This window comes from Neoarius graeffei, chromosome 25, assembly GCF_027579695.1.
Source record: "Neoarius graeffei isolate fNeoGra1 chromosome 25, fNeoGra1.pri, whole genome shotgun sequence".
In the NCBI taxonomy this organism is placed as follows: domain Eukaryota; kingdom Metazoa; phylum Chordata; class Actinopteri; order Siluriformes; family Ariidae; genus Neoarius; species Neoarius graeffei.
The window spans coordinates 11009875-11028706 of NC_083593.1; the positions used below are offsets into that span (position 1 = coordinate 11009875).

Genomic DNA, 18832 nt, shown 5'->3' on the forward strand with positions numbered 1-18832 from the left:
CTGTGGAGACAGCAGTCAGCTTCTCTGCAGATAGCACAGTGTGTCTTTTGAAATTGTATGCAGTGCTTGCGTATTATTTACAGCCGTGTCATTCCAATAACGTCTCATTTCGTGCTATTACCTAATGCAACACAGTAGGGCACAAAGGTTTACTGTAAAAAGGATAGCTGGGGGAAAAAATAGCCTTATTCGTGGTGACAATATTCTTTTTTTTATTGGTAACATATTGATAACATCTTAACACATTTCCTTTAAGCTATACGGGAGAGATAGAGAGAAAACACTGGAAGAACAGATAAGAAGAATCATAAGAAGAATCAAGAGAAACATGGGACTCATAGTAAACTAATTTTCTAATAATAATCATCATATAAGTTTCACATAATCTCAGTTTACATTAAAGAGATTATATACAACATCCTCCAAAAACGAGACCTGAACGATAAATTTTTGAAGGCTCAGTGTTGTAGGAATAATTAAAAAAAAAAAAAAAAAAACCAGTTGACTATAACCAAAAAAGGGAAATTCTGAAAAAGCACTACAAATAGTTACTGGCTTGATGTTGTAAGAGCAGCAAGGTAGCACTGTATGTGAAACATAGAACCAATTCACTTGTGTTTCATTCACTCTTCCCTCCTCAGAACACACACACACACACACACAGACTTTTAGGCCATGAGGTTACGTCATTCATTCCTTAACAGACTCTTTTCTTAACACTGCTTTATCGGAATTGACTGCCTTTTTCAGGGAGTGAAATTGCAAGATTTGTAAATACCAAAAGTAATAGTTTTGATTAGCTGGTGAATTTCTTACACCCTACTGGGATACCATATTAGCCATGGCCTAATGGTTAGCGAAGTAGCTTTGGGACCAAAAGGTTGCTGGTTTGATACCCTGGACCAGCAGCAATGGCTGAAGTGCCCTTGAGCAAGGCACCTAAACCCCAACTGCTCCCCAGGCTGCTCTAGGTATGTTGTATGTTGTTCTGGATAACAGCATTGACTAAATACCTGTAATGTATGTACATAGGATGAATGATTTTATACTGCCACCTATGGGAAATTCTCAAATAGGCATTGCATGTGATTGGGGTGGAAAAACCACAATTTTAATTTGTTACTACACTCAAGTATGATTATTAACATTTATTATTATTATTATTATTATTATTATTATTATGGCTTGGTCGCCTAATCTCTTAATTCTAAGAAAAAGCATACTTTTTACTCCTTATACTTTATTTCGAGCTCAGAGGTCTCCTCTTCTTTCATCTAGTCAATACTCTATGTCAATAGAATGGACTCAGCTTTAGCAATCATTTCAGTTCAACGCATCAAGTCAAGGTCAATGTAGAAAAAAAGTCAATGTAGAAAAAAGTCAATGTCGAAAAAATTAACAATCGTGCCAATCTGTCATCCGCTCTGAGCTTCTCATGTTACACGATAAAAAATAAAGTATCTGTTAGTGCTATAGCTATGTGTGAACATGGGAAAGAGACCAGACTACATTGTTGAACTTGAAGATGAAACCCCTCCCCGGCCCTACCTCAGTAAAATGTTTCAGTATGCTGGAGTAGTATAAAAATACAACCTTATCTGGCTACATTTAACTAAGTTAGCCTGTTTTCTTCCCTAATGCCAGGTTAGACTAGCATCGAGTCTAGTCGCTAACGTAATTGGGAAGCACGTCAAATTCTAGCTAATGGTAAATGCTAGCTATTTACATGGTATTTTACTTCAGATTAATTCTATTACAAAGTACGTAGCGTTAGTTGTGCATATGACCAGCACACGTATAGAATGATGAATGATGTTTTCAGGCAAAATGGCGTTTTTATATCAAAAATTGTGTATAATAATTTTAGATCAGAAAGAAAAGTTAATTCTGATATGAAACCATGACATTACTTAATTTCATCGGTTAAAACATTTACGCTTTAGTTATTAATACTTAAGTACATTTCAAAGGAGGAAGGTTTTTTTTTTTTTTAGTTCTTGAGTACACTTTTGTCAAGATTTTGACGTTTTCGCTTAAGTATAATTTCTTGGTACTTTTTCACTCCTGGATTTCATCCATGCTGAATTATTCCCAGGTCCTATATCCATATGCACACAAATATGAAGAGGTTCCGATACTGCAAAAAGTACACCTAAAACGCGTACCTCATGGCGCACTTCAATTATGATCGGCCAACACTGCTCAGACAACACCAAAACCCTGTACAAAAGCATGCCATACAATCATCAGGACACGGTTTATTTACTGAGATAGTCAGAATCGATCATAATCATCATCTTTTAGAGACAAAAAATAGTCATACCGTATACACTTACAAAACTCTGAAAATCTGTAGCGGTAGCATAATTCACCAGCATTCAGTAGAAAAGAAACCAAGAATCAAATGAAAAATAAAATCACCAAAAAAAAAAACCTGATGCCAAAGTTCATGCAAGTTAATTGCCACCTATATTATATTATGAGCACTACATAGCAGTTTTACAAGATATCTATTTAGCGAAAATTGAACTCTGTTATAGATCGCGAGGATTCCTTGCAATACTAAACACGCAGAAGAAAGAAAGGAAGAACAACAATACATTACAGTACGCTGACATGCTGCTTTGACTGTTTTTGGGGGGGGTGGAGGTCTTGCACAGTTCACCATTTACAAAGAGGTCTTCTCTGAAGTGATGTGTAGGGTTTTGAAACATACAACAAAACCATATTCGCATTTCAGAACAAAATGTGAAAGAATAAAAGAGAAATCAATGAAATAAAAAATTAAATAAATAAATCGGCGGTCTTCCAGTGAATTTCCTTAACAGCTTGAGAATGAAGTGCTCCTCAGACAGGGAGATACCTTAAAAAATGCTATTTAAACTTAATAACAGTATTAAAAATAATCAGCTTCATGCACCCACACACCCACACTTGGTGTATCCCTGATACCCATGCAGTGGCTTTCATAATCTAGGGGAAAACAAATGGTGAATCATTCCTCTGCATATATATATATATATATATATATATATATATATATATATATATATATATATATATATATATATATATATATACACACACACACACACACTCACACACAAACATACACATACATACAGTACTGTGCAAAAGTCTTAGGCACATGTAAAGAAATGCTGTCGACCAAAAATAGCTTAAAAAATAATTAAATGAAATGTTTTAACATTAAAAAAAATACTATAAACAGTAAGCAGTCAGCCATAATAAATGAAACAAAGTCAATATTTGGTGTGAGACGACCCTTTGCTTTAAAAAAAAAATAGTAGTCTCAGGTACAGTGAGTGCAATTTTATAAGGAAAAATAATGAGCTGTAGGTTTTACTGAGCATCTTACAGAACCAGCCACAGTTCTTCTGGACGCTTTCTGTCACATTCGCTTCTTAATTTTGCACCAAAACCCAGTCGCCTTCATTATGTTTTCTTTTTGAATCTGAAAAGTGCTCTCTTGTGTAATATGCTGCTCAGATACAAACTTTTTTTTTTTCACATTTAATTTTGTGTTGGAAAACGAATGGTTTGGAACTCTAAAATGTTTTTGTACCGACTCGATAATGTAGAAGTCATAAAATAGAAATCTATAATAAAGTTTGTACTTTATTATAAAAAAAAATTGGGTGCCTAAGACTTTTGTACAGTACTATATAAATATATGGCGAAAGCGGTTTAGCTTCCCATTTGATTTCATAACTAGGTTCACATTCAAGAGGTCAAATAAAGACTGTTCATCCTCATATTAGTGAGGAACCCACAAAATATGGCCCCATCACACACTTTCTAAAAAGAATGATGAAAAAATCCTCTTATGCTCAAATAAATATAAAAAATGCAACCCCCCCCAATATTAATACCCTGTATATAGACAAATAAAACAAAAATATCGAATGACTAGATTTATATAAATTTCATACACTCTCTTTATCTTACCTGCTAACCTGATTATCTAAATCCATAATGTGCTTTAATAATTCTATCTCTATAAAATCTTCCTCTATGATTGTCCCATACTGTTTAGGCAAGAAATACAGCACACCCAACTCACCACTCTTCTTCCTTAACTTCCAGTAAGGATATGCTTCTATCCTCAATCATGACTTTAGTTTCTAATAAACTGTTTTAAATGTGGACTCAAAAAAAAAACAAAATAAACCTCGACTAAACAACTTTCAGCAGACCAAATAAAAACGCAGGGATATCGGTTAAGACGTACACTGTGACTACAGACGATAGTCACCTAGCTGCATGAACGTGAGACAGAGACGGTTAGCTTCTGTCTGAACGGTGTCGTCCTCTCGTGTTATGTATACGGTCATGGTACATAGTCACGCATCGCATTTATACCTGCACCATGCTGCTGAAGTAAACTTTGTTTGACTCAAATCGACAAATAAAACTCTAAGTAGATAAAACAAAGCATCCTTGCTTCCAGGATAACTCTTCAAATCAATTTACATCAATAATTTGACTATTTGTACATTAGTTTTTGACTATATAAACAATAGAACAACATCAATACTTAAAATTATAGTAATAATAATAATAAGTAGTAGCCATTACAACAATCATAATAATGCTGATATAATACTTTGTTAACACGTGATCTATTATAGTGAGGAGTGCCTGGGCACACAGGTCATAAGGCCAATGGAGACGAGAGTGAGGCAGGGACAAGGGGATTGTGGGGGTAAAAAGGCATTGCACAGGTTATAACACTGAACCTAGTGTCTGTGCTCGGTCTCCTGGACTGATGTATGTATCAATAACTCCAATCTTGGCATAAAAGTAAGTGAACAGTAGTATGTGTGCGCGTGTGTGTGTGTGTGTACTGCTGCCAATGTTGTGTTATGTATTGCAAAGGGTTGAGCTGGAAGGGAAGTATGGCGCGATGCAATTGTGGAAGAGCAGTCCAGTAGGTGGAGACACAGATTTAGGTTTTGCATGCAGGCGTGGACAGCGGTGACCAGAACTGGAAGGCTGAAAGCTCCTGAGCTCTCCAATGCTGGACTCTTCCTGCCGTCCCTGCTGATCCTCCCTCTCGTTCTTCTCCCCAAGTGTCAAACCACGTCCCGCTGCTGTCCCACTCTACAACATACACCCGAATGTCACAGATAATAATCAAAGCACATTATTAATGACGGAACCTAACCCTGGGATTGCGTTGAGTCTGCATAAGCAGTGCTACTACCTGGAGCTCTGCGTCCTAAGTGTGTGTTACCTTCACTGGAGTGGGGCGGCAGGAGCACCCGAGCAGTGGAAGTGCACATTCTGCCATTTGGAGTCGCGGCGATGCCACACACGAGTCTCCTCTGACTGGCTGCTGCGCGGCCGGCCCTGGCCATCCACAAACTGAGTAAGGCGGATGTAGGCGATGCAGGCGGCGTCCTCGCCGATCAGGTGCACGTGAGGGTTCAGGATGGTGGTGTGAATGGGCTTACTGTTCTTAGACAGCACTGGAATAGAAGTGCAAGTCTGTAGGTCATGGCATCATGAACATTCGCAGTACATGTTGGTGTACAGATCATTGCAACAGATTCTATGCAACAGGTTAAACCATAAAGTGTTTTTTTTTTCCTCTTGGGTAACCATTAAAAGTTTTATGTAGAATCCAACCAACCAACCAACCAACCAACCAACCAACCAACCAACCACAGAAGGTTTTACCATCAGAAAAAAAGAAGTTTCTACTTTGAAAACTAGAACCATAGAACAAATTCAGTGACTGAATTCAACAGTAACAGCAACGTGGTATTGTGCAAGGCTCTCATGGGCATTTGCTGGAGTGGGGCTAGTGGAGCGCCAGTGTTTGACTGGGTACTGCCATGGATGAAGGACGCTTGCTACAACTCCTCACAGTCAACCAACAGGCACCAACTTATGACCCCAGTATGCTCAAACCCCTTCCAGTCACTGTAACAACTCCAAAGGGAGCATTCAAGCTGATAAGATTGTAAGTAATGTCCTGGTACACCTTTAATCCTGTCTGTGTTTTTCCATTGCTCCTTCTCGTTCGTTAACCAATTACATTTCGTCAACCAGTACTGGTTGCTGCTAATACTACTACTTCTATGACATTTAGAAGAAAACTTCAGACAGTCCCCATCTTCACTGCCTTTTTTTCAGATGATATGCCTGCTGGCACAGCTGCTTCTACCTTCCATACTGCTCAATGTACATCCCTGGACACACTCTGCCATCTCGAATGATGCATTCCAGCAGCTGTCTGACATTCTCCAGTCTGAAAGAAGCGTATTTTATAGCACTGAGTGAAACTTGAGCAATTCCAACTTGAGATTCTGACACATATCAGGCAGTGTTGGCCTCCTTTATGCTTCTGTTGCCAACACAAAGAAGACCAAGTCTTCTTTCATTATAAGATCACCACATGAACCTTCTCTTCCTTGCTTAACCCCCCCAGAAGGTCACTGATATTCAGACATCCATCCATCTTGCCGAGGTGGAATAAACCCCCACTCAGAATGTGAGTCCAACTTTGCACAAATTCAATCTGTTGCATCGCCCAAGTTTGATGCCCTCTGTTTTCTGTCCTCATCCTCCATGACTGTCTGCTTGCCTTAGACACTGTGAATCACCAGTTCCTTATTATTTCCACCTGTGCTGATTTGGGAGCAAGGATTTGCAATATCACGTGGTTCTTGTTGTGTCTACAAGATCAATCCTGACACCTCTTGAACTTGTACAAACTACCTTTTATATCTTGTTTAGCTTATGAACTTTTTATGATTTCATGTTTTGTATAAGCCCTGCGATGACCTGGCGACTTGACCAGGGTGTACCCTGCCTCTCACCCATAGTCAGCTGGGATAGGCTCCAGCTTGCCTGCAACCCTGTACAGGATAAGCGGCTACAGATAATGGATGGATGTTCTCATAAAAGAAGAAGGACTGAAGGGTTGTCACTATTCAAACCCGCTGAACAGAGACCCAGAGAGAAATTAAGGCCTACCATTACATTTCAGGTGCTTATTTAAGTAGCTAGTCTCCTGTGGAATAAATGACTGTTTTGTCCTATTTCTTGAAAGGGCTGGGTAGCGATACCTACTGCCTGAGGGTAACAGTTCAAAGGCAGTAGAAAGTGGATGGTTTGAGTCTGCTAAAATTTTCTCTGCTTTATTAAGGAATCTGGAGCTATAGATATCTCATCTCATCATCTCATTATCTCTAGCCGCTTTATCCTTCTACAGGGTCGCAGGCAAGCTGGAGCCTATCCCAGCTGACTACGGGCGAAAGGCGGGGTACACCCTGGACAAGTCGCCAGGTCATCACAGGGCTGACACATAGACACAGACAACCATTCACACTCACATTCACACCTATGGTCAATTTAGAGTCACCAGTTAACCTAACCTGCATGTCTTTGGACTGTGGGGGAAACCGGAGCACCCGGAGGAAACCCACGTGGACACGGGGAGAACATGCAAACTCCACACAGAAAGGCCCTCACCGGCCCCGGGGCTCGAACCCAGGACCTTCTTGCTGTGAGGCAACAGCGCTAACCACTACACCACCGTGCCGCCCTAGCTATAGATATGTTTTAGGTTATTCAGCTTGATGCCTAGCAGTTTACTGGCAGTGGTTACTATTTTTATTAGTGTGCGCTTTTGTGCTTCTGTTGCACTGCCGAACCAACATATGATGCAAAATGTTAACATACATTTGTTGTTAAATGTTAACAACATGTAGTTAACATAACTATACAGCTAGGGTTACAATGGGGGCGGGTCCTCTGGTAACCACAAGAGTTTGACTCCCTACGTGCATCTGTATTGCAGTGTGCCTTGCCAGATGGCAATGGGTACCATTTTTATGATGATCTTTGGTATGACCCGACCGTGAGTAGAACTCACGGTCTCCCCATTGAGAGGCGGACACGCTAACCACTAGGCCAGCTGGTGGCAGGATGTCATACGCTACAGCATTAAGATTTCCCTTTACTGGAACTAAGGTGTCCAAGCCAAGCCAAAAAGCCTTTATTTGTCACACGTACACTCAAGCACAGACTTAAGCACACAGTGAAATTTAACTTCTGCATTTAACCCATCTGAAGCAGTGAACACACACAAGTCAGCAATGAGCACACACACATACCCAGAGCAGTAGGCAGCTATGCTACAGCACCCAGGGAGCAGTTGTGGGTTAGGTGCCCTTGCTCAAAGGCACTTCAGCCCAACCTCAGGCCATGGCTGCCCCATGTTAACCTAACCACCACATGTCTTTGAACTGTGGGGGAAACCTACACAGACATAGGGAGAACATGCAAACTCCACACCAAAAGGCCCCCGTTGGTCACTGGGCTCAAACCCAGAACCTTCTTGCTGTGAGGCGACAGTGCTAACCACTACACCACCGTGCCACCCAAGAGGTTGGGTATTTATGTTACATGATTAGGCCTGGTGTACAGCCATAGTCCCGATATAAAGTGAGCTCCATGAAGACATGGCTTGCCAAAGTTGGCATGGAAGAACCGAGAAACCTGCACACAAAACTCTGACCTCAACCCCTCTGAACCCCTTTGGGATGTGCACCAGGCTTCCTTGTGTAACATCAATGCCCAACCTCTTGCACTCTTGTGCCTGAATGGGAACAAATCCCCAAAGTCACCCATGGTCCAAATTCTAGTGGAAAGCCTTCTCAGAAGATTGAAGGCTGTTCCAACAGCACCTCACTATTAATGCCCATATTTTTGGAATGGGATGTTCAATATGCAGGTGTTCACAAACCTTTGGTCATGTTGTGCATGTAAAATGACTAAATGTAAATGTTTACAACATAGTGCCTGTTCTCTTGAACTCTAATTACCTTTACTGTTTGTCCTTTACCTGACTTCCTGCCTATTACCAATCAATAGTACAAACACTCACCTGTTCTATACAAATTCTATACAAGGTAAAGATGCATAAATTCACAGGATCATGGGTAGTGAGACAGCAATATGTGTACTTCATAACTTAACTTACAGTTCTCAAAGTAGAATCGATGGAAGTCCATGCCCTCTACTAGGTTGCCCAAGGCCTCGGGTTCAAACGAAGTCAGTCCAGGATCGCAGATCTTCCTGTTACAAGAAAATTATCATTTATATATTATTGTTGCACATATTCACAATATGACTATTTCTGCACATATTCACAGTATGACTCAGTGTTCCATGATCAGGTCTGAGAACAGGACACACTTTCAATAAGTTGTATCTAATATTGCAGGCTAATTATACCACGCTAGGAAGCAGTGACTCACGCGTAGGCCTCGAAGTCCCCATTGTTCACAGCCTCAATTAGCTGCTCTGTGATCTTAATGATCTCCTGTTTGCGTGCTGGACAGGAACACAAAAACACAGCACTCATAGTCACACAGGACATATATTACAACACCTAACCGCTATCTTTCTTACACTGGAAAAAAAAATCCAGACGGCATATTAGGAACACTTATTAAGTGCTCAGTAGTCTCATAAGCAGCATGGACTTTTATTTTCAGAGACAACGTGTGTTGGAAATTGTAAACAAACAAAAAAAAAATCATTGGTACAGTATCTTCGGTATCTTTCCTATAACGTTTTCAGAATATTATAGGCAGAGAAACAGTTGCAGAGAAACTATTTTAAAAGTATACAAGCTTTGTTTTAATAGGGCAGTGAACTAAAAAAAATAACTACAGTACATTTCCTATTTTTATAAAGCTTGGTAGATAACGCAGTTGCTGCAACCGTTCCAGTGAACAGCCACAGATCCGAAACAGTAAATCGTAGACTCGTGCACTCACCTGACTGCATCTCATGCAAAACACTTGATCCAGGTATTCAATCCTTGGCTCATTCCATCCTCCCCTCACTTCACTATCTTCTACTCATATTTATGCACACATGGTATTCATATATTAACTGTAAAAAAAAAATCTATGTGCCACTCCAGAACATCTGTGGAAATCAAATTCAATCCATAAACCACCTGTACTATAATATGAATGCCTCTTTTTGTGATAGTCCTCATCCATGAATACAGTGCATTCTCTCTCTCTCTCTCTCTCTCTCTCTCTCTCTCTCCTCTTTCTTGTTCCGGGTTTTACTTCCCTTTTAAAGATGAAGCTGCAAGAGCTCAGTGTGCTATTCCTGTCTCTTGCTTCTCAGATAAAGCTTAGGCCCTTTAGTCCTCTTTCCCTCTCTCTATCTCCCGCCCTCCTTTTGTAATTTCCTGTTCCGCAACAGAGGGCTTAGTGGCCGGGTTTCTTGACAAATCTTACTCTTTCTTCATCTCTAGTTGGCAAAGAAAGGGCAGGCTGGATGTTTTAGCAGCCTGTAAAGTCTACTTCACCACTATCAAAAACCAAAGTTGGCAACGACCAAGTGCACGCCCTGCATTTACCCCTGCAGCAGGGTTAAATATCATATCTAACCACTTCCAGCTATGGGAATACCACTCTAGACATTTAAGAAGGAACTGTGGTCTTATCTAGGTGAGTCTACCACTTTGGAAGGTCACTGAAAGAAAAGTGCAATGAAGAAATGGGACTGAGAAGAGGAAGATCGGGGAAACTCCAGGTTGGAGTTTGCAAACGTGCAAGGGAAGTATATAAGGCAACAGTGAAGAGGATGGACATGTGGATTTGGACACACAGAACAGGAAATCCAAAAGAAAAAAGAAAAGGAAAACAAAGGAGACAAGGTTTGGTCAGGGCCGCTGATCAGAAGGGTGTGCGTTCAAATCCCAGCTCAGCCAACATACCATTGTTGCATCCTTGAGCAAGTCCCTTAACCCTGAACTGCTCAGTTGCATCCTAATTCAATTGGAAGCTGCTCTAAAAGTATCATCCAAATTAGCAAAATGTAAACAGAATTTGAAGTAAATGAAGTTGTGGGATTTCTTTTAAACTTTTCTAAGAGATTGGAAGGTTGAATCACTGAGCATGTGCAGAACCTCAAGTCTGTACCTTGCTAGTGAGTAGCAGTGGGTAGGCTCTACTTGCTCCTTGCATAGTGACGGTGTGGAAGGGTGGGGCCAGACAGGGCTCCTCCTTCAGTGCTGGGTGAGGCTGCAGGTCTGGAGGCTCTACACACACAGCCCAAGATGTGGGCATGGAGGGAGTGAGTAGGGGGTTAGGAAGAAATATGTCTAGGCTGAAGGGAAAAGGACAGCAGAGATGCCTCGAAAATTTGATCACATGCTGGCCAAGGGATCCTCAGGCAGTTAAAAGGGCCAAAACACACGCAGCACAAGTACAGTTGGACCATCGTTGAGAGTGTACAGAAATGGAAAGTAGAATGGAAGCGCTCTCAATGTGGCTGGTTAACAAACCAACCTTCTGGCCTGCTGGCAGGCTTAGGATATAGCACAAGTGTTCCTCCAACGCTATGACTCAGTGGAAAACTCTAATCTAGCCCTCATTAAAGTATTCAGGAGCTTGATACTGCGCGAGCTAAAGTGTCATTACATGCTAAGCTGCCTAAGATTACCTAGATCCATCACAGCAAATTTGATCCAGTGACATTTCAGAGTAGGGTGACATGATTAAAACATCCAAAAATATACTATTTCTGAAGTTCAGAAAGGTCTTGTTACTTTTCACAATCCAAAAAAGTGATTGTAGGAGAAGGATGTCTACAAACCAAGCCAAACAGAGCTTACTGATGGAATGTACAGAAAACAGCAGGGCCTGGAGACGACTGGCTGCGTTCTGGGACAGCCTTATGTGAGCTGCTGTCTACATGCTTTATGCTATGGAGCGGCAGGGAATAAAGAATAAAGACAGAAAAAAGACAGCACTGATAAAAGATGACCCTGGAGTACAGGGGCTTGAGATAATTGGGGATGGAGATGGGATTCAGATGTTTAGCAAAAATGACAAAAATTTTGGGTTATGCAAGTCTTGCTATAGAAATGCTGGTCTACATAAGCAACCAGCTCTTCGGCTCGCTAAACACATATGCACTTGATGGGTGTACCAAAATGGGTGTGGCCTACAAAATTTATTTATTTATTTTTACTAAATATGAGCCATACCATACACTATGCCTCTGTAAACACTTGAATTTTTTTTTTTTTAAATTTCCATAAACGGTAGCACTGTTAGCATGGTGTGGGAATTCTGGCTCGGACAGTACCTCAACCTCAGCTACATCACTCGAGTTCATAACTGGTTTCAACTGAAGAGTGTTTTTTAATCATACTCATGCAGTTATACCTGATTCATACCAACAAATTTAGTTGGTTCTGTTTCCCAAAATAGAAACCATTATTAGCCTAATTTGAACCACCATGACCCTGACCAGGCAGTTACTACGGATGAATGAGTGAAAGCTGTAAATGTAGCACACAGTGCTGCACGTACATGTTAATGTATGCAGTCTTTCTTTGTCCCATGAGCTTCACATCTGACAGCTTGCTCAAGCCAACATGAAAGTTAAACCTCTTTTCATGGGATCCCAGTCCTGATACACACCTCTCGTCTCAATCAGATGCCCTGTGAATCTTTCTGGCATGCTTTCCAGAAAGCAAAACGAACGGTCCACCTCATATTCATTCATGTCTGTATTTTTTGTATTTGTTTAGAACACATGATCTGTTCATTATGAATACCGTATTCGTATTCAGTTGCATATATATGAACACATGTGCCTACTCTTACACAGCCTCTTAGTTTCCAAAATTGAAAGTATTACATTCAAGGTGACCTTGTAGTGTTCCTGACTGTCCCTCCTTGGAGAGCAATGTTCAGAGAGGGAGACAGAGGTTTAGCTAACTTTCTGTACTAAAACTGGTTCAATAGCCAGTAGATTTGATGCATTTTGCACTTTATGGCTCAGGACAAAATACCTAAAACTGTAATGTAAAGGCTACTGACATTATATAAGTTTATATGAGCACATTTAAATGGGCAATTTGTTATACAGACAGGCCACTGAAGCACTGTATGTCCAGCTGCAGTGTGATCTAGTTTCATATATTAGTTGCAAAATGTAATTTGTGCTTGCCTATAATTAGGTCCATTAAAGAAGATTCGAAATTACAAGATTGAGCAAGTACCAACGCCACTAAAAAAAAAAAAATTGCAAAATTGCAGGCGTACAAGTCTGTATGAGTATGACATGGTTATTGCTGCACGCTGTTTATTCCCTCATAATACGAGTATAACACTATGAACAGAAACCGAGAAGTATCTGGGCAAAACATTTTTTGTGATTTACCTACACTTTCAGAAAATAAAGTACCTTTAAAGGTACAAAGGCTTGTCACTGGGGCAGTACTCTCTAAGGTACTTATTTGTACCCTTTATATACTGTTTAGGAACATATATGTACCTTTTTGGCCCACACATAGTTACTTTGAGGTCCAATAATAAGCCCTAAGGGGTATATTAGTGTAGACTGTACCATGGGGTACTGAAATGGACTCCTACTGTACCCCTATTTCTAACAGTGTAGCTAATTGGATCTCATCTCATCTCATTATCTCTGGCCGCTTTATCCAGTTCTACAGGGTCGCAGGCAAGCTGGAGCCTATCCCAGCTGACTACGGGCGAAAGGCGGGGTACACCCTGGACAAGTCGCCAGGTCATCACAGGGCTGACACGTAGACACAGACAACCATTCACACTCACATTCACACCTACGGTCAATTTAGAGTCACCAGTTAACCTAACCTGCATGTCTTTGGACTGTGGGGGAAACCAGAGCACCTGGAGGAAACCCACGCGGACACGGGGAGAACATGCAAACTCCGCACAGAAAGGCCTTTGCCGGCCACGGGGCTCGAACCCGGACCTTCTTGCTGTGAGGCGACAGCGCTAACCACTACACCACCGTGCCGCCCGCTAATTGGATCAATTTGTGAATTAGCTAGGTAATTTCTAATTTAAGGGCGCATGCGTCAATATTTTTGCTGTTCTTTCTAGTACCAATATCATGATCAAGGTAATATGTTAAAAAAAAAAAAAAGGTCTATGCGAGACTCCTCGTGTTGTGTTTTTATCCCATCTGTCAATCAGGTTATAGACACACCCCTAACAGCCCTTCACTCCACCCACTACTAAACAGCAGTGTGACAATTTTTTTTTTTTTTTGCTTTTTCCCAGGTGGAGAAACCTGTTCAGCATAGGGATGATGCTTCAGAGTTCAGAGTTTCTGTGAAAAGATAAAGCCTACCTTTAACATCCTCATCCTCGATTGTGGTGTTGCTGCTGTCTGAGGACTCCTACAGGACAGACACACATCAGTGATTACCATCTGCTCCGTCCATTCATAAACACACACACACACACATACATAGACACAACTCAAAACACATGATGACCGATTTAGCACAAGTAATGCTGCTGTACAAATAAATGAGGACCGTCATCACCACAAATGGAGCTGTATACAGACAGCTTCGAGTGAACACGAGAACACCGCAAACATTGACAGTGCTGACAGTAGCAGCTGGAATTCAGTGACAGACGTATAGCTTTATTAAGTGAAGACAGTTATGACAGTTATCCCAAATCTAAATAAGCTCATGATACGTTTGAAAGCTTATTCTCCAGCTGACCATCTGGTGAAGCTTGAAATAAACCCTCTCGCTGTTCTGAAACACTTTCCCCAGATGGCAGCAGAGAACACACAGCTGTTTATCCCCCCACACACACACACCACCACCACCCCACCTCAATGCACCTACCCACCCACCCATTCACACACACACACACACACACACACACAAAACATTCCACGCAGTCTTAAGAGCTCGCATTAATCTTTGACACATACAGCATACTAATGCTTTTGAGCGTCCCCAACCCCAAGCTGGTATCATTATCTGAAAGTTCCTGTGTGTTGGTTATCTGCATCATGCACACACAGCGAAAAGGCTGGACAATACTCAGGCACATTGGCTATCAGGCTGAGGCAGGCGCACAGAGAAACTGAAACACTCCAAAAACCACACCGCTCCTGAAGAAAGCAGAGGCCATACACATGGAGGCCAGAGGGAGTGACATGGACTGTGAATATGGTGGTTATTATGTAGCAGTTAGTGCACTTGATTTGAGTGCGAATAAAGAAACAGCTGACGGTAAGAGGAAAAAGTTGAAAACTTTGGCAAACTCAGAGGCAAACAGATGGACAGAGGACAGTTTATATATTTATATACTTGCTGTGTCCGAAATCACTCACTACTCACTAGTGGACTATATAGTGAGTTCGGCATTTTGTAGTGCTGTTCGAACGTATAGTGAGAATTATTACACCCGATGGAGCACTTGCATGTGACGTCACAGCCGATCCAGATTGTGACAGACGCCATCGTGTCGGTCAAACGCCATATTCCGCCTTCTACTTCTACTTCTGCTTTTACTTCTACCTTTTCTTCTGGAAAACCCTACTATATACAATTCTACTACAACGGCTGCGGCTACAAGTTCTCCCTACCTGTGCAGGTTTTTTATGTTTTTGTGTGTATTTTTGTGTGTTGTTCGTCTGTACCGGACTTCAATATCCACTACAACCGTATGGACTTACTGGACATTGGTTTCCAGCAGAAAATGATGGTTTGTAGCGATTTCCATCGCATGCACAACATTCCGGACGAGAAAAAAAAAACATTCCGGACGAGATAGCGAGACCAGCGGGGTCTCCGGGGATTGTTATCGGAAGCAAAGCGAAGGAGGCGGCGCCGGGAGCGGAAGCAAAAGCGAGGCTGCAGGCAGAGCCGGCCTGTTGACTAAGCTCAGAAAACAGCCACTCAAATCTCCACTGCTAAGCCTCTACCTCTCCAACGCCAGATCCATGTAAACAAGATGGACGATTTGGAATTACCTTATTCTATTCTATAATCGGCTGGTCAGTGCTATACTCAATACTTAAGTGACTTACCCATCCAATGAGGATTCTTGTTTACAAGATGCCACATCTGAGTCGCTGACAAATCCTGAATTTCTGTAAAGATAACTGTCCAGAGATTTATAAGCATGCAGTGCTTCACCACTGAACAGCGAGGGAAAGTTAATGAGGTAATTATACACGTCCGGGTATTCCGCTGGCAGTTCAAAATCCGGTCGTGAAAACTCCGTCCGGTAAGCCATAAGGGTCACAAATCTGTAGATCGTTTATTTTAGACATATATCTAGTTATCTGTTCATTAGAAAAATGAGCCGTGTAGTCCGTCGGTTGAAATTGATCCATTCTGTACACGAGTGCAGCAGTATTCAGCGGTGTTTTTGACCGACAAGATGGCGGTTGTGTACTTTCCGGTCACGTGACTGCAAGATCTCTATATAGTGGACTCATAGTATCCCACAATGCACCGTGAAAAGTAGTGTACAACCGACGGCCACTCTGACCAAGCAATATATATCCCATCATGCATTGCGGTTGCACTGAAAGAAAAAATGGCAGACGACAGAGAGGAGCAATTACAAATAGTAAGAGACTAGAAGATAAGCTAAAATAGAATAAGACAGATAAAATACAAGAATAAAAGTGACAGTACAGCGCGAGGAATTCATCAAAAGCTTCAAATTTGATTTAATAAAAAGGCAGCGGCAAAGAAGAAAGTATTCAGCCTTGATTTTAAAAGAACTGAAAGATGCAGCAGACACAAAATACTTTGCATTTATTAATGTGGGAAATACGCTCAGTATTATATGCATTTATTCTTTTGAAAACCCACCAGCCGACTGATCTGGCACGTTTTAATTGTGCAACAGTAATGACGTAAATAACGGCACGGTGGAGTAATGTCCGAAAGAGTTTTTCATTTTACCAATGAGCTCACTATATAGTCCTATATATAGAATTCCTGAGATAATGAGTAGGGAGTAGTGAACAAGTGATTTCGGACGCAGCAACAGTGTACTGTAAACCCTGCCTATCGTTTAACCTAACATGAGAAGCAAAAGTTGAACCAAAAATGGAATCAGCTATGATATATTTGTCCCTGCTTATGTTTTCCACTGCATCTAATTTGGCTAACAGGCAGTGTGGTTTGCAGAAGTATTTACCCTCCTGTGACCTTTTCCACATTTTGTAGTGTTACGTACATCCTGGACCAGATGACCAGATGAAGTCCATTTCAGCTTTGACTACAAAATGTGGAAATGTTCCGGGTGGGGGGTGGGGGGGGATACTTATGTAAAGCCCTCTAATGGAAGCTTGTACCTATCTGTTTATCATTGTGCAAAATGTATGCCTAAATCACCACAAAAGTGTAAAAAAAAAATAATAACTATACCAATGACTTCTCTACTGTACAATTTCAACTTGGAAGCTGAAGCTTGCAACGAGTGATACCAAACCGTGCGAGAAAAAAGTGATTCCACTTCAAGTGAAAGTTTTTAGATAGATGTCTTTCTGATAGGCTTGTAGTCAAGACCACCACTGTGAAGTCGAAGACAAGTTCAAGTCCAAGACCAAGGCTAGCCAAGATTGCCGCAAGACAGAGTCTTAAGTGGGTTGAGGCCAAGTCAAGATCAAGTCCAAATAAATGCAAGACCAGACCAAGATTGAGACTGCAAAACTTTTCAGGGCCAAGCTTTTTCATCAACCAGTTGGCTTCATTTGTGGATTGTGCCAATGATTGGGTTATGTTTACTAGAAAAAGGAAGTGCTTCTTGTCAAAGTTGATGCATGTGAAAAGCATACATCAGCTTTATTTGTACAAACTATTGATTGAAACCAAGACTATATTTAGTGAGACCATATGCCACCAAGTTCAAAAAAAAAAAAAGGTCTCGAGACTGGTTCAAGAACCTATTGATAGCAAACAAGTCCACTTAGTTTGAAGCAAGTTGGTGATTTAGACATGCCATTTGCACAAGGCTACATTAACGAAAACATTACATCAGCTTTACAAATCCAAAAAAGTAAACCACTACCAAACACCACACATATCTTGGCAATTTGGCTACATATGAAATAAGGGGCAAATTGTTTGCATTTTATTCTAATTTCCACTGAAGCAATGAACAGAAATGAATAAAAGCATCTTGACTGTCTTGCATCTGTATTTTTAATGAAGAGATTACCCTGTTCGTATCTGAGAACAAGGACGATAAAACACTTTCCTACTCCAAAGAATGAACAACTGGCATCAGAAATGACAAAGATGAAAGTGAGACAGAAAAGGGTTAAAAAAACACAACAATCCCAATATAATTATGAATGGAGAGGGCGTGGGGAAGGATGTACCTTGATCCCATCCACTGGGTTATGGATAACAGTGGTCTGAGCCTCCTACAGAGAGAGAGTGAGAAGGAAAGGCAAAGGATGGCCAGACCAAGAGAAACAGAGACAGAGAGAAAAAGGAAGAGAAGAAAGCAAAAAAAAAAAGACACAAAGTGTATATGAGAGATGAAGAGAGTAAAAATAGTAGGTGTTAGCAGAGATAAAACAGTGAGAAAACGCAGAGGAATAGAAAAGCAGTCCGAGTTAGTGTGAGAGAACTTAAACTTAATGAATGAAAGTTATTAACTGGACATGAGGCTCTGGTTTATAATAGAAGAGAGTTACAGATTTAAAGCAGAAGAACGAAAGCCAGTCAGAAAAAAAACCCCAAAACAATGAGTTTCTAGTAAACTCTAGCCCATAAGCACATGACTGAGTGACATGACTAGACATCAAGAATTTCAGCATTACAGGGCCTTGGAAAATTACTCCAACATTTTGAGAGCCAACTATTAACCATGTCACCCAATATTCATAAATCCAAATGGCAAAGCATTTTATTTTATTTTATACCACAACACTGCTGAAGTCACAAATCAGATTACTTTTCTATAACAGCACAGCTCTGAAAAACGACAAACTG

At 40.9% G+C, this 18832-nt stretch overlaps 1 protein-coding gene across 7 annotated transcripts in view; it reads right to left on the reverse strand.

The window, feature by feature from the left end:
• Positions 1-234: 234 nt before the first annotated feature.
• LOC132873113 (calcium/calmodulin-dependent protein kinase type II subunit beta) overlaps positions 235-18832 on the reverse strand; it is a 121246-nt gene continuing 102648 nt past the window's right edge. For 4 of the 7 annotated variants that reach the window (XM_060908367.1, XM_060908365.1, XM_060908366.1 and 1 more), the window contains 5 exons: positions 14194-14242; positions 9294-9369; positions 9017-9111; positions 5258-5492; positions 235-5124 (listed from right to left, as the gene is read on the reverse strand). In XM_060908367.1, the coding sequence (XP_060764350.1) occupies positions 5260-5492; positions 9017-9111; positions 9294-9369; positions 14194-14242 (453 nt within the window). In that variant the 3' untranslated portion in view covers positions 235-5124; positions 5258-5259. Of the gene's footprint in view, positions 5125-5257; positions 5493-9016; positions 9112-9293; positions 9370-14193; positions 14243-18213; positions 18259-18832 lie in introns of all 7 variants that reach the window. The other 3 variants (XM_060908363.1, XM_060908362.1, XM_060908368.1) reach the window with 1 other exon arrangement.